Source organism: Cavia porcellus, unplaced genomic scaffold (genome assembly GCF_034190915.1).
Source record: "Cavia porcellus strain 051 isolate PalLab524CR breed Dunkin Hartley unplaced genomic scaffold, mCavPor4.1 scaffold_30, whole genome shotgun sequence".
Classification (NCBI taxonomy): domain Eukaryota; kingdom Metazoa; phylum Chordata; class Mammalia; order Rodentia; family Caviidae; genus Cavia; species Cavia porcellus.
In genome coordinates, this window is record NW_026947513.1 from 22,524,930 (window position 1) to 22,542,202 (window position 17,273).

General features: G+C 37.2%; 1 protein-coding gene across 4 annotated transcripts in view; it reads right to left on the reverse strand.

Annotated features, from left to right (window-relative positions):
• Atp8a1 (ATPase phospholipid transporting 8A1) overlaps positions 1-17,273 on the reverse strand; it is a 215,491-nt gene that overhangs the window by 177,794 nt on the left and 20,424 nt on the right. For 3 of the 4 annotated variants that reach the window (XM_063240470.1, XM_063240472.1, XM_063240471.1), the window contains exons 2-5: positions 9,473-9,587; positions 8,025-8,124; positions 6,890-6,988; positions 709-754 (exon numbers count right to left, since the gene is read on the reverse strand). In XM_063240470.1, the coding sequence (XP_063096540.1) occupies positions 709-754; positions 6,890-6,988; positions 8,025-8,124; positions 9,473-9,587 (360 nt within the window). Of the gene's footprint in view, positions 1-708; positions 755-6,889; positions 6,991-8,024; positions 8,125-9,472; positions 9,588-17,273 lie in introns of those variants that run through there. The other variant, XM_063240473.1, reaches the window with a different exon arrangement.

Sequence of the window (17,273 nt, forward strand, 5' to 3'; positions counted from 1 at the left end):
TACTGTTTTAGGTCACAGATAATGTTGGCAGGAATCCTCAACACAACAGAAAACTCTAAAAAGAAATCAGACTCTTAGAGGGTCCGAGCACAAGGATGAGATAAAATGTCATTTTTTTGCAAGTTTCCAATTTTTTAAAGAATCTGACGGCATAATGGCCTTTTTGATTGTGCTGAAAGTCATTTTGGTTTTGGCTGCCTCAAAATGAGACCCATACCAAAAAAGCCATGCTACTTCCTGAAGCTGGCCTGGTTATAATCATTTTCTTTATTTCAGGGAAATATTTCATCTGTATATATAACTCAAAATGTTCTCAATATGCTTTTCAACAAAGTAACAGCACATCTGATTATTTTCTATACATCTTTTCTAGAGCAGTATCTGTAGATCACAAACATAATAAGCACAGTTTATGGTTTTTAACATTATCAAAACAACTTCCGATTTTATGGACAGTACTTTGGGCACACAGCTAAGAGGCATTTTTATAATATTAAATTGTCACCTTTCAGAAATATTGTCACTGTAAATGATTCTAATGTGCATTTAAGAGTCAAACTAATAAAAGCTTCAAAGCAAGAAACAACTTATCATGAACAAAAACTTAAGGGATATACAATATTCTCAACTAAATTAACTGCAGAGATCTATAGATATTGCTGTGAACGTAGCTTGATAAATATGAGAAAGTAGATATAAAATTCCTACCTTGTGTCTGTTTCTTGTTCACTGCATTATCAGCTTTATGTCGTTTCTAAAGTTTGAAAGCAGAAAGAACAACAGTGAAAACATGAATGGGATTCACAAAATAAAAACGCACTCCTAATAAAAGAGGATTTCGGTTTTTTCATGTTTCTCCAGGAGTTTAATCCTCCTCCGGTCAGGTCAACGATGCAATGATGGGGATGCTGCACCGGGAAGGATCAGAGCACATACAGGAATGCTAAACTGGGAAGCACCATCTGCAGCACCGTCACACGGTAATCCTCTTCCCAAAGCGCCAGTCCCTGCACCTTGCCAGCATCTTACATCAGCGCATAGGTGAGACTGATACGTTAATGTACCAGAACTGTATGAATGGTAAGACTTAGTCTTTTTGCTTAAATAACTCACTTGAAAAAGAAGATTGCCCAAAAGAATTACCTATGACAACTTCCACTTCATAATGGTGTTAAAATATCTTTAACTTTTTATGAAATTCATTATCTAATTAGGCTAAATGTATTCTCTATAATTAATGATGGGTTGGTTATCTGTCATGGTGAGGACCAAATACATCTACCATTTTCTTACATCCTCTTCTCGCCATGCCCCTCGACGTTCCCTACCACTGCTTACAACCACTCAATCACAAAATCCTACTTTCATTTCTCCCCAAAGTACCTACAATTTAAATATTGAACAGGTAAATTGGTCTAAATCTAGGTGCATGAGTTCAAAGAGCTCCATAAGCCAGTGTTATAGCAAGGAAAAAGAAAACAGAAGGTCAGAGGAAAGATGAGAATTTGAGTGGTGAAGGGAAAGTTCTTTTTCTAGAGTTCAACTAGAGGTTTTCCATGGCTTCTGTCTAAACTTAGAGCACCGAGAATAACACAGCCGACTCTGGTAACAACACACAAAATGCTGGCAGTAACTAATTCTTTGCTCAAAGATCCTATCATATTATTGAAGGTCAAACTTAGCTGTGCATATCTGACTATAACATACATTGGTTCAAATGTAAATAAATTCCTAAGTTTTCTACTTCAGGAAAAACAGTTTTTAGAATGTCAGCACATACATGAAAACATTCTCCAAGAGTGTAGAGTGGCAGATAAGCAATGCTCTGAGTTACAACAGCCAAGAAGAGTGGAGTAATATAATAGCTGGCAGTGTGAACTTGGTTCATACAAATGATCAGTCACTGAAATGCACCGAATGCAAAACACAGCATTCAAATCACCTCTGTGTAAGAACTGTTGAAAAAGACCCATCACATCCACATGCAGGAACACACTATGGTTCTTTCTGGGTACACAATACTTACTAACAGAGGTGTATTAATATAGAAATGTGCACATTATTGCTTCTAAAAAAGAATGATTTGTTAAAAAATAATCTTAAATGAATTTTAAAAATTCTGTTAAATTTATAGCCTCAGCAGAGAATATTTTGTAATTATAAAAACTCCAAAAATTTTCTCTCCGTCTGTCTCCCTCCTTTTTGTTTCTTTGTTAATAAAGATTTTGAAAAAAATTAAAAAGTAATCCAAACAAATTTTGGTCCAAAATAATGGGAATTATATATTTAAGGAGATATGCATATTTCAGAGGTACAAACATTTGAAGAATAATGTATGTCTATAACAAATTATTAAAGTTTTACCTGAGACAAGAGCTCATCTATGAAACATTTCATTTCAAACAGGAAATTTAATTTTAGTGTAATTTAAAGCTATCTTGAGCACTGCTTTCCATCTCACAGAATTCTTACATGGGAATGTCTCCTTCCCCAACCATCCCGCCACAGAATAAATTAGGTTACCTCTCAAAAAAATAAGTACACTGACTATACATAAGGATCCACTCAGATTCTAATCTTACAACTACAAAAAGAAAGCATGTATATTTTGCATTTTATATAGATAATTATTCCTTCTAAAACAGTTGAGAAAAAAGTAATTATTCTCCAAATTCAAATACTTGCACTTATAATTAAAATTCATTTTAATAACACTGAAAGTTTATGAACTACTTATTTTTACTGCTTTGATGGATACTATGGCAATAAACTGTATTGTATAGTGAGACGGATTTTAGGATACTTAACTATGCAATGCTGATTTTTCCATTTAATATCCTTAATAATTCTGAAAGATGTATATTAAACTACATTTAAAGTTAAGGAAGCCGAATCTTAGAGCAGCCATAACCACTTATCTGAAAACGTGATGGAATCGAAGTTCTTCACAATGGAAACACTTTCTTCCCCAGGCATTTTGTATCCCACCAGCGCCCAGGCTTTCTGCCTGCACCTGGGGCCCACCTCTGTTCACGTGCTGTACGGTAGAGACTCCTCAAGACTTACTCCTTCGCCTCTCACTCCACATTCTCTTTCTCACTGGCCAAGAGGCTCATCTGCACTCTACATGCTTATATCCAGCTGCCTCCTTGACCTCTTTTCCCGGCAGTCACAACACACCTCAAAATGTATCCACAAGGCAACCTGTGACCTTATTACCGAGACAATCCTTATACCATTTCTTTTCATAAACCAGGAAGTAGAGAGTTGTCCTTGACCTTCTCTCTCTCCCTCTTATCCAACTCCCTTAATCGATCAGTGAGTGTTTACTAAACATTATAGGGGCTGGGGGTTTAGCTCAGCGGCATAAGCACCTGCCTTGCAAGCAGGCGGTCGTGAGTTCGATCCCCGGTACCGATAAAAATGAAAAAGACAAAAAAAAAAAAAAAAAAAAAAAAAACATTATGAGCTGGGCCTTGCTGGTACTCCTGAGGGTACAGCAATGAGCAAGAGTCCAAGGCTCTGCTTTGGACTTACTAGTTAAGACTTACTAGTTAAGTCTGTTTTTCACTTATGCAGAGATACCAGATACAGAGATACGTGTGGATTGCTGATGAGCCTCTTGGCCAGTCGCATGGTGCTTATATTCTAGTGGCTGGAAACCAAACATGAACTGAGGAGGAGGGGTACGTAGCAGGTGTAAGTATTGTCAGCTGTACTCTTAGATATAGATCAAATGCCTTTCCCTACTTTTTACCTTTTCTATGTATCACTTAGTCTATAATACCTTCATTTTTATATCAATGACTATTCTTCTAATTTATTTTCTGCCACTTAGCCAAAAGAATCTTTGAATGATGATGATATAGCTTACATTCATTCATTACAATACAATACAGTAGGTACTATTTTAAGGACTTCCTGTGTATTATTTAATTCACACCATATCTCAATATGAATACTTGATTAATGTCTATCTTTTCTATTAGACTGTAAGACGCATGAAGGCCACTTTTACTTACAGGCACATTCCCAATATTTGGTCACTGGTATACTGTAGCCTTTGGACAAGTATTCATTTTATAATGAATAAAGTTGACTAGTGTTTCACAAATTTATAACAAAGAAGGAATGTCTTTACTGATGACTATCAATTTCACAAGCAATTGTAACCTTTATCACAGTTTGCGTTTAACATGATACTACTTTAAAAGAAGAGTTCACAAGTTTAGAGTATTTTCAAATAAGTACAGATGTCATTTGTTACTTACACATGAAAATAATATACTGTAGTATATTAAGTTATCAAAATCATCAAGAATTAAAATTCACTGGGTGACTATGTCTTAGGTATCTCACCTAAGGACAACTCTTATTATTTTATTCTAAATTTTTAAAAAATGATGTTACTTAATAGTATAGGAAGGAAAGTTTACTAGACTGTAAGATCTGTGTTATTCACTGAGAGACACAGGGCAGGCATTATAAGTCTTTGCCAGTATTCAGTTCTTTACATCTGGGGACATTCAGATAACACCTTCCATTTCCCGTGTGACTAGCTCTAATACTGGGCTACAAACAGATGCGATATGCAAAATTTATGGCTGAAACGGGAAAGGACATCTCTATTCCCTTCCCTGTTCTAAAAACCCCCAACATGCCACACAAGAGAACTCTGATTCATGCCGTAACCCTGAGGAACCACGTGGAACAGAGGAACTACCTGCCACCAACCTTCAGGATCTGTGATATCTCTGCATAAGTGAAAAACAGACTTAACTAGTAAGCCACTGACAAATGGAACACAATTATTACCATAGCAAAAGGTTAACATATTTTAATATACATTCTAATGAATGCCTGCCACCTCAGCAGTGCTCCATGTATTTTGTTGAGTAGTTGCACAAATGTATGTATTAATTATAATTTCTGATAGGTTCTTTGTACAACCATCTAAACTATTACTTGGGTTTTTTTCTTCTTTTTCTAGAAAGTAACATTTAAAATTTTGTATTACTTTAAAGTATGTTATAAACTTGTTAAACAAGTCTTAAGAGGAAATTTCTGGTCAATAATTTAACGCTGATTTTAATGGAAAGCAAATTCATCTAACATTATTACCTCCTAATGTTATTACATCTTTCAGGTACTGTGTGATTATAGATTCCCTCCCCCAGTAGTACCCAATCATTATATTATGCCAAAAGGAGTTGGGTTTTTAAAAATTCTTGGATACAATTTTATTATGTATTCTCAAAGACAGTAGTCCTAGAAACTATAGCTAGAGTGCTTACAGCTTTATGATGGAATCACTCATACACACACACACACACACACAGGAGAGGCAGTTTAGAAGCATACTAATAAAGCAGGGATCCAGAGCCAAACTATCTGAAATCTAACAAGCCTAATCATCAGCAGTATAACCTTGGACAAGGTACCTCACCCCTCTGCTTTCTCTGTCTCACCTACTAAATAGGAATCAATGATATCTTACTGAGTTCCTATAAAACATAGTAAACATAAGTAACATAGGTGCATGTGACCAAAATGCAGAATAAGTGCTCATGTTACTGTTGATGACTCTACATAGGCAGAAAGCAAAGAGCAGTACATGAGAAGGAATTCTGATTCCATCACTTTCTTGAACAGTTACACCTCTCCTAAGCTCATTTACTTACCTTTCAACAGAGTTTAACACACAGTTTTCAAAGTTATTGAGGGAAGTGAGAAAAACCTTAGCAAAACAATAGCCTAATTCCTAGATAACAAGTGCATAAAAATTACATTAAATGAAGAAAGAAAAGGGAGTATGGAAAGCAAAGAAAGACAAAATTGTAGTAAGACCAACTTCTACAGACAGCTAAATCCAACCAACAATTTAAAGGATGGAAATTCTGCATGGTGCAATACAGATGAAAAAAGAGTCTCTTAAACTCCCAGGTCACTGTGCTTGTAAAGCCTGTGGTTTCCATTGAAGAGGATAATGATGCCCTACACACAGGCACCCACACACTCAGCCTGTGTATCTACTCTTAGATGCTTGCAAGACTGCTCATCTGAATGTTCAACTGCCTCATTTCTAATGGGCTTACTGATAGTATGGCTCATGTATTCTCTTAATAAATGTCTAAGAAATAATGTTGCACATTATTAATATTAATATATGTGAAATTTTAAATTGGACCTTTCCAAACACTTTCCCAGTCTTGCCTTGCCTTGCCATTTGGTTGTCCTAATGCTTGACAGGTTATTTTGAACGGGCAAGAAAGTATTTTAAAAAAATGTGGGAAAATACCCCCTGCAAAAAAATTGTCTTCCTCATGTAAGACAATTAAAACAGGTAACATATGGAGAGGAAAAAAAAAACTCTGATGAGGAGAGGTTATTTTAGAAAGAGGAAATTCACTTCTTAGTTTCTCTTTTATTACAGAATGCTAAAAATGGCAAATATGAGGTTTTTCTCTTTTACTAAAATAAGATACACAGAAAGGAAACTCAGAATTACTGAAATAAGATGAGAATCAATCAAAGGTATTTAATATGGTGAATAGTATGGCATTTAAATTTAAAGATTAAAAAAGGCAAAAAAATAGATAATTTAGGCTACTTAATTGAAAATAGTGTTCTAAAACAGTGTTCTAGTCACATCAATTATTATATTCAAGTTACTTTATTATTATACCATAAACATAAGGGAACACTAACAAGGAATTAAAGAATAGAGAAACATACTGATCTAGTAAGAATTAACCTAAGTAATAGGAACATATTCTACACACTTTAAAATTGAATGAATATTTTCAACAACTGTGCCCTTAAATTAAGTAAACTAATATTTAGATATATGTATATATTAGTCATATTTATAAAAAATTTAAATACTTACAATGTCTTCTATTATTTCTTTGATAGCTGCCACAGCTAAAATAAATAACAGAGGAACCAGTGTTGTGTAACGACCCGTTGGTGACACATCGGGTATTTGCTATTTGAAGAAAAAAAACAAAGAACAAGAGAAATCCAATAAGAACCAGGAAGCTTCCAATAAGTCTGAAACAACAAAGTCTTAGTATTTTCTAAAATATGCTTCATTGATTTCATGATCGTGGTTGACTAATACTGTGTGGGACAACTTGCCTTATCTAATAAGTTGCCAAAGCAGCATATTAACAACATGATAAGCATACAGAACATGTACCAGACTAGTGGCTACAATGGACAACTGGCTAAGTAATAACAGCATAGATCATCAAATCCCCAGGAAGGCCAAAAACAAAACAAAACACCAAAGTACCTCCTCACACCCGTACAAAGACTAACTAGGAAAACACCACATTATCAAATGAAAAAAACAAATTATAAAACAGTATGTACTCTATAATTCATTTTTGTTATCTAAGTCAATAATGCTAGAAACATACATATCCAAATTTTAACAGTTAGCTCTGGTGATAGAAAGATAACAGTATTTTCTTGATGTTTTGCTGCATTTTTTAAAAAAAAAACTTTCCTTTTACAATGAACACATGCCACTTTTTAATAAAAATATTTTTTCTGAAACATTTGTTGAAACTCTTGAAGTGGTGATTTTTGCACTCTAAGTTTTTTTTTTCGTTTTTATCAGTACCAGGGATCGAACTCACCACTGCTTGCTTGCAAGGCAGACGTTTATGCCTCTGAGCTAAATCCCCAGCCCCACACTCTAAGTTTCACAACTTTACTTTTACTGCTTCAAAACTGAGCTAACATTTTAAGGAAAAGTGCCACACTCCTTTACCACTCCAAATGTGTAACACTTTCTACATCATATGTATAAAACATCTACAACAAGCTGGAAAAAATGAATCAAAACGTGTGAAGAGGAAGTAGAGTTCTCACACTACCTAGAGTAGTGGCTAGAAATACCCACCAAATGCAGGTTATCACTGCATTTAGGTAAACCTCAGGGAATCAGTCATGGCTTAAAAACATTTAAGACCTAGACAGTTAACCTTGAGCTGAGGTTTGATGTGTGACTTTACCTGAAGCAGTGCAATAAAGAGAAAAAATGCATTAGCAGCTCTTCTGAACTGAGAGTAGAGAAATCTTGGGAGGAATGTGAGTATGTTGTATTTTGCAGTGCTAGAAGACAAAAAAGAAAAGTAGCGTAAAACTTAGTTACTTTGTGAACCACCCCCACATTCACAAAATTCTGTTACCCGCCACATAAAAAAGTGATGAATATTTGCTCACTGTTTCAAACTGGGTAAACACGGCAAAGAATTATTAATTTAAGTGAAAAATAGTGGAAAGACATGGTTAGAGTAAATTTTCTGTATGTTTTCTTTTGCCTTCCTTAGCCAATTATTATCCTTAAAATTACCAGGAGTAGCTTACAAAGAAATAAAAATACAGAGAAAATACAGTGATAACACATTATTACTAAATAATTAGCAATTAGGGCAGGACTAGACACTGTAGAGATGCTTTTCTGGATAATTTCAGGGACATGGGAAATTTTCTGGGATTCTGCCTGAGTTGTCCCCGTGTCACTTAAGGAATCTGGCAAGGATGCCACATTTTGCCCTTATTATACGGATATGGCCACTTCTGTCTGGGAGAGATCTAGAACTTCCTCTGGCTTATAAAATATAAGGGAGATTAAAAGGGAGACTTGCTACATCCCCCAAATTAAGAAATGTTACTCAAGTAAAAGGGAGACGTACCACATTGCCCAAATTAAGAAATGTTACTCAAGAATTTCAAGTTGTACAAATTAATTTGAAATGAGCACAACTAAGATCTGGAGAGGGTTCACTTGGGGAAGAGGCCATTTAGTGACTAGTGCTGACAGGGATCCTTGCTTTTGTTTGACTGATTTTTGAGAGAAGGTCTCACTATGTCATCCAGGTTGGCTTTGAACTCATGGTGATCCTCCTGCCTCAGCCTCCCAAGTGCTAGGATTTTAGGTATGTGCAACACTGCCTTAGCCTGCGGGGCTTCTTCTTATATGATTGGTGGGCAGAAAACTTAAAGGGCAGTGAAGTAATTCTCACAGTCTACCGTCTCTCAGCACCATAAGTTTCACTACTACCAAAAAGCAATATTTAAAAACTACTTAGCAATAAATAAATAAGTAAATAAACTTCCTGGTGCAGAACTGCAAATCTCTCCAATAAAACTTACTAACCCAAAATAATACATTACTCTTTTCATAAGTTTAGAACAATGGCTCTTACCCATGAACAACTTTCATATTCAGATACATAAACACAACAGGTAAGGTATGGGTACTGGGCCTTTCTGCTCCTTCCTACTTCTAGATTCTTACTAATATTTCTTTATTGGATAGATGGAGAAACAGCTTCCTGGCACTGTCAAGTAGCACCAAAAAACTGAGTGAATCAAAATCTCAGTATAGACATTTTCATTTCGACCTTCCTTGCTCAGCTGTGATGGCTACTCCACGACATAATTTAGCAATTCTTACCTGACATGGTTATTGCAGAATTTTGTTAACTGAGGCTGGTTAATAAATATAGTCCTTATTTCCTCCTGGTCAGCCAGTGAGGTCTTCTCTGAAACATCATCTGTCTTCTCATAACCTTAAAAAGAGGTAGTCTTCTTTTATTTTACCAGGAAATGGTTCATTTTATTATGCAGACCACACACACATTTTATGTTTTTATTTATATTTGTATTCTAGAATGTAAAACCCGATCAATGGTACAAGTTTCCCTTTATTGATGTTCTTGTTTTCTTTATAATAAAAAGTAAAACCTCTATATCTAATATTTCTATTATAAAGTCATAATTTAATAGCCAAGTAAAAACTGGCCTCTTTCAAAAACAGAAGCATCAACTTTAAATTTTTACACCTTTCCCCTATAAATGCTCAATTTATTTCCTCTTGTTATATAAAAAGATGTGCAAATTTAAACAGTTTCAAGCTAGTTTACATTAGTTTAGATAAAATTAATGAGACAAAGATAATCTAAAACATATTCAAGAGTCTGGGCATGTATATTTACTACTCTTCCCAAGCAAAATACTTACCAGAAGGTTTTCTTGTTGCCTATTTATGACTCAGTTTCCCCCTACCACAATAAGAACTCTCTGGAGCCAAAAATGATGAGTTATTCATCCTCCTAACACCAGTCAAAAAACAGCAAGTACGCAACAAATGTTTGCCTAATAAATATATGGCAATGATAAAGCAGTGATTAAGTGGTTGTTTATTTTTATGGTAAGCAAATGCTCCTCTACCCATGATAAAGGCATGACTAGTGACAACCAAGAGCTGGTAACAACAAATGGCACAGAGAAAGCCTGCCTGTGGGGTGTGGATGGTGTATGAAGTAGATAGCCAAAGTGTTTTGCAAAAGTAGGGGTAAGAACATGCAGCTGGAGGTGAGAAAGGATTACGAAGGTATGTGGGGCCTAGTGAGCCAGTGGTGGTACTGTAGCATACACAAAAGGCAAGGTAGAGATGGTGGCAACCTTAGTAGAAAGAAGCACCCGGGCCAGCTCCTAGAGGGCTCATGCTGATGAAGTCTGCAGCCCATTTTCTGCCGTCAGCAAGCACAGAAAGCTCTTTAAGGTAAGAGACATATTTCACATACACCACCCTGGAGAGCATATGGCTCCAATTCAGGTTCACTTATACCATGTTACAATTTTAGATACACTTGTAGCTTTTCACAGTTTCTGACCTATTATTACACCATGCTGTAGAAATAAGGCAAGCTTTCTTCATCCAGGTGTAACATAATTTCATATACAGGTGCTCAAAAGAGGTGTACAATTCTTAAAATTCAGGCTGGGAATATAGCTCAGAGGTAGAGCACTTGTACACCGTCTGTGAGGCCCTGGGTTCCCGGTGAAACAAATGTGCACATACCCCTTAATTATCCTTGAACATCCATTAGATCACCTTCAAGGAAGGCTCAAAAACCAGAGTATACTGCTTCTGGCACTAGAGAGAGCACTTCTGGAAAACCTCACTCTGCTCTGAGTGAGGTCCTCAGCTTGAATTTACTTGAATGAAACTACAGTTTCGAAGGGTCGAGTTAGGATGATCCTAACTGAAGAGTTAGAAATTATTCCTCACCACACATCCCATTATATCAGGGCCTCAAATGATGCCAGGGAGAGCCGACAGTGCATCTTCCTCTCACACATTAATCTGTATTGGGAATTTTTTATGGGGTGAAAGAGCCTCCCAAGACAAATGGAATTGAAATTAATTCTTTCGCAGGGTCCAAACCAAGGCCAGATATTAAAGAACTTCTTTAAAAAAAAAAAATTACCAAAAAGAAAGAAGCTAAACCTAGACTAGTGACCTTTTCTTAGAGTAGGGCCATAGAAGGGTCTGGATGTAATGGGCCAAAATACTGCAGATGCTATCGGCTTGCTTTAGGCACTATGGAAAAGTCTGGGAAGATGGTATATGTGGTGCTGAACTGGAGCAGAACTCTTAAGGGTCTGGGATTCCCTGCCCAGATGCATACTGATGGATGAAGATTTATGCTGAAAGCATGGAGTGAGGTCCTTAGCCAGGAAGAGCTGGTAAACACCCACTCTGTGTCTTCACCACGGACAAGGCACCAGCAAGTGTGGCGGTGACACGGAGCCTCCATGAGCTGACTCTTGGGATGGTCCTGTGTAGGGCACCTGATGCCCTGTTGACTCCTAGAAGGTGGCATAGCAACCCCAGAAGTCCTGAATATTCTGATGATGGTACCTGGGAAAAAGAACTGCATTCCTGATATTTTGGAAGGTGAGAGTTTACAGTTATTCTAATTTGAATGCATTCTTATCTGACATTGTAGAAACAGGCAAGTTAGATCTGGATGTATGAGTAGCCTATCAAACCAGGAAGGAGAGATGCAAATCTTTTATTCAAATTAATGAACCGACATTGTGAGGGAGCTGAGTAGCAATTCTGATCTCATACAGTATTTCACCTGGGTTTAGAGGCAAAAACCATTCCTTCTATTCTGCTACTAAGCCAGACAACCAGGCTTTTAGACTTCTACTTTTTAAAAAAATTATTTCCTCTGCAAACTGCCACTTTCACCAGCCATGATGACCACCTAAGGAGCTGTGTGCACAGCTAAATGAGGCTGCCCTGAGTTCTCAGGGAACAGCAGTGACAAAGGTAACTAGAAGAGACTCCCTCCCCCTCACCCGAGAGAAAGCAGAGCAAAACGGCACAGGAACTGTTCCTTCCTTTATACAGCTCTTCTCTTCAAGGAGGGGAGCCATGTCTCTCAGGATTTATTTGACAATTCAGAGAGTTTGTTCACATACATCATTAAAACTTACTAGCCTTTAATCCACCTGTATGCACTCCTAAGGACTGATGAGAACTGATCTGCATTTCAAGCACTGGTGCTCTCACAGGAGGTGGGGAGGAGAGCGCAGTCACAGATCTAGTGATGGTTCTCAATGAATCTTTCCAATACACTGGGCGCTCAGGAGCCCTCTTCATCTTTAAGCCACGCTACGGGTGAATTTTGCTGAGAAAAAAGAACATACCTTACTCATATTCTCTTTCCCCGGTATCTCCTGAAGCTTTTCTGAGCCTAATACTGTAGAAAGGGAGACACAAACACGTGTGCATTTAATGGAAATGAACTCCCCAGATTTTGGTGGCCTGCTTTTGGAACTCTGTCAGCAACCTCATTTCTCTAGGTTAGTAGCCAGGTGGTCCAGACTAAACTCTGAAGTCTACCATGGAAGAAGTTGAAACTCCGCAAGGCCAAGAGTAAGCCATAACATTAGGCAGGTACTTACTCTCCTTAGTTTTCAGTTTTCTAGTCTGTGAAACTGAAATATTACATGCCCACTTCCTGGACTAGCTGGTATAAAAAAATAGAATACATATATATGCAAATAGTAAAATACCACTGCCTAATACAGAGTTTATGCGATGCAGAAATTCAGATGCTGAGTCTCACTGAAATGAGAGGCTGGCCACTGTCTCCCACACGATGTCTCAGAGAGGCAGTTCCTCACTTGCAGTGTAATGTCCAGTTACCTGCCTCCTCCGTTACATGAAACATCTCCTGACTCTGGTGCCTGTGCTTCACAGTAAGCCCTCGATGTGTGATGAATTCACAAATGAACAAAAACAGATTAGCGATATACCAAGAACAGATCCCTCTCTCACAAGGAGATACAGGTTACCCAAGTCTGTAAGACTGATGCACAAATCCAAATAAACAATTAGTAAATCTATGATGAGAAGTGATTGTCATAAGAACTAGAATAATGAAAGTCCCATAATCAATTCAACTCTCCCAGGTCAGCCCATGAAGAAATTCAATTGACTGAGTGATACTATGTTTGATAAGCTCCTTAACCAATCCAACCACCAGAGCTGGATGAAATAAGAATGTCATAGGCTAGCACAGCCTGATGCACCCAATCTCACAAAAGAGTAAGATGTTTCCACAGAGACAAACTCTTCAGTCTGTTGGAATACCTTGGCAATGGGGCCATGCTCCTTTAGGTCTGCTGGCTACCACTTTTCTTCCCTTCCTAACAGCTGCCAATGTTTAACTCTGTGATTCACTCCTACGCTGACCATCTCCATCTCCAAATTAAAACTGATATTCAACCACCCAGTTGGACAGACTAACAAATCCTGAAACCTAGGAACCAATCTACCCCATTTGCAGGTGACTTTGCTCCTACCATATGTTGATTCCTAAAAAGAAATGAGAAGATACTGCTCTTTTTCAAATGCCCAAATACTCAGGAGCTTCTCTCAAGAAGACGCCCAAGTGCAGATACACAACTATTGATGAGAATGACACAAGATAAATTCCTCACCATTTTGGATTTTCTAGGAGAACCACTCAGGCATTTAGTGCCCTCAGACACTTGACATCCATTAATGGCACCATCAGTCTTCTTAAAATTCCACAGAACAAACTGGCAGGCACATTTACACACCCATCATTTTAAGGAAGGAATTGAGCAGACTCTAAATGAAAGCACATTTCAGTAGAGGCCTCAGAAACATTTTAGCTTCCTTCCAGGTTGGATGCTGCAAGGTCTAAACTTCTTAAAATCAGCCATAATCAAATAGCTCATCCAGAATAGATTATTTTGGTCAAGCTTTCATAGAAATGAGCAAGGAAAAGACTATTGTTTATTTATGTCAAATGGGTAGACATAATTCAGTAATTCAAACTCCAACTCTGTTGAAAAATGTCGTATTTTGTGTTTATAATAAGCAACCTGATTCTTATTCCTTCACTTTCCAACAGCAGAAAAGCTGTTTGATTGTTAATTTCAATTAATGACAGAATTTCTTAACATGCCCTATGTACACACAAACCCTAAGATTTTAGTAGATAAAATTCTTCATTTTTAAATACAACTGGAACAAGTTTTATTTCTAGACTTCTGAAAGACCAAGAATACCAGCAGAGGGAAAAATGAGCCCCATATCACTCTTAAGTAGTGACTGCTCACAAGAAGGCATCACTTTGTATTAGTAATGAAGGCTATTTAAGCAAAATCTTCCTGGTGGCCACTTCAGTTTCCAGCCATAATCAAGAAAATACAGGCTGTAGGTGGTCAGCATGTTAACTATGACTCTAAAGTGAACAAGTACTCATCTTCCCCTCATTATTCCCCTTATTATTAAGCCCAATAGTGAGTATGTGACAAGCTCTGGTTTTCCTACCAATTACCACATTGCCTTACACAAACCACTTCTTTGCTCTTAGAAACAAGGAAGCCAGAGTAATAATCTGATGATCTCTTTCAGCTCCAATGTCCTGTGAAATTATTATCTACCAGGCACCAGGCAGGGAGAGAAAAGTCAATAGCTCATTTGTTCAGAAGAGCAAGGAAATTTGAGAGACAAAAATAAAATTCTACTACTTGAGCCTTTCTGGAGATGTTTCACAGGCACAGTTATCTTAATAAGCAACCAACACTCAGTCACAAAGTCAAATGTTACTTTCTATTCACAGTTAAATCTCCATGTTTGAAGAGATAAGCAATGACTGTAATCTGTTGCCAACAACCATCTGATAGCCACTGATTTGCTTTGGTGTGTATGTTTACACATACCTTTCTTTCTTTCTCTACCTAGATTCAGTGCAGTCTTATATGCACACAGAATAATAGAACAGAGATAAAAATGCTCCACAGTTATTTATGTGAAAGGCTTTTGACCTTCTCATACAGTGGAAGGTTCATCTCTAAAGTCTTCTGTTTCTCACCACATGGCCTAACCAATGAGACCACCTTGTTTTCATTAGTTCATTCATTTGTCCTTTCAGTCATCTCACATACATAAGAGTCCAATTGTGCCAAGCACTTTTTTTTTTTTTTTTTTGGTACCAGGGATTGAACTCATGACCTCTCACTTGCCAGGCAGGTGCTTATGCTGCTAAGCTAAATCTCCGGCACTGTGCCAAGCACTTTTTAAAAAGGTACTATAGAATCAGCAAAAAAAATAAGATTCTCTCTCTGAGATTTTATTTTCTAGAATAAAGAAAAACAACTGCAGATCACAATAAAAGATGAAGAAAATAAAACAAATGATTGAAAGAATGAGTGATGGAATTCTCTGTGCTTCGGTTTATCTATTCAGTAAAGATGATAATAATTCCATATGTCAAAAAGTGGTTGTGAGGACCAATGGAGTTACTAATGAGTAGCATGCGGTAGGTAGGAAGAGCTCAACAAAAATTAGCCATTCTCATTGTTGCTGTAGGTACACTTTCTATGGCTGCTGCAGAGGTCTCTTGATGATGAGTTGAGACCCTGATGCTGCATAAAGAAACATAAGGGACAGTGTAAGCCCACCAGGGAGATGGGCAGGAAGAAGATGGATGGAAGAATGAGTTTGACATTGACAGGAACATGAGTGTAAACAAGGAAGCATAAAAGAGACAGGGCCTGACAGAAAGAAAGAAGAAGCAACTTGACTTTATATTCTTCAGAGGACAAGAATCCACTGCAAGCATTAGGCAGAACGACCATTTTTGAGGCTATCTGCTAATCCAAGTAAAAGATGACGGGTCCTGGGTAAGATTGTGCCAACAGAGACGAAAGGCAATGGATGTGTGCACAGTGTATATTTTCGGAGGGGCATAGCTGGCAATATCTCTCAACTGCATGGAGCCACATACACCTACCATCTTCAACCAAAAGCCCAAAACATGAAAGAGATATAGAATTTTCAAAAATTTCACCAATAATCTTTTATTTTGATTACATGTTAAATTTATATTTTGGATATACTGGGTTAGACGAAACATGCTGTTTAAATTAATTTTGTCAATTATTTTTACTGTAGGATTCTAAATACAATGATTAACCATTTAATGAATTACACTTTTCTGTGCAGCCAAACAACCTTATCCTTGGATTTCATGCATCTTTTTTGTCATAAAATATCCTTAACCATATTTAAAATACAGGACATAATCAAAGAAAGCATTAAAATATCACGGGTAAGAGAGGTCTATCAGTTATGAGCTCTGGATACTTTTGACAAATTAATCAACTTCTTGCTGACCACCCTGTTTTAGAGAGGCTTTGTGGAGATAGTACAGGTAATGCAGTCGGGATAGTATCTGGCTCCTCACACACCCATGAACACTCTAGCTACGGTTTTTATTATGAATTCAGAAAGGCAGACTGTGGGTGAAAAAGAATAGGCCCTGCGGTCAGATCTGTGTCCAAATGCTGATTGTAGCATTTCTGCATACCATATGAAAAATTATTTTACTGTTTGAGCCTCAGCTTCCTCATTCATAAAACATCATCGGCGTGAGGACAGCATTTGGTAAGCAATGTAACATGATATTCAGCACTCAAATAATGCCTTCCACCCTCTCTTCCCTAGAGATTATTAAATTACTCTCCTTTTCAAAAGATTAGATAGGGAAAAACACAAGTCTTAAAGATACTAATATAGGCATAAACATCTAAAACTTTGGGGGGTAATATTTAATTAAGGTTGTGAGCAATGTGAAGCAATGGAGACAGGAAAATAATAAAACTTCCCAGATCATTTTGTAAGTCAATATTAAATATTGTGTTTTTCTCCAAACTGTCATCTGGATAAGGGTTACGTAACAGAAAAGCACAGGAGGGTAGGTAGGAGGGAAAAAAGAACAAGATACAAAATTTTTCTGTTGCCTGCTAATGTGGTTATAGGACCATCAAATCTTTGCAGATTTAACCTTATTGCAATCATGAGTAAGGCTGCAATAGAAATCAGAATACCCGCTGTCCCCTAAACATATCCAGGAGAG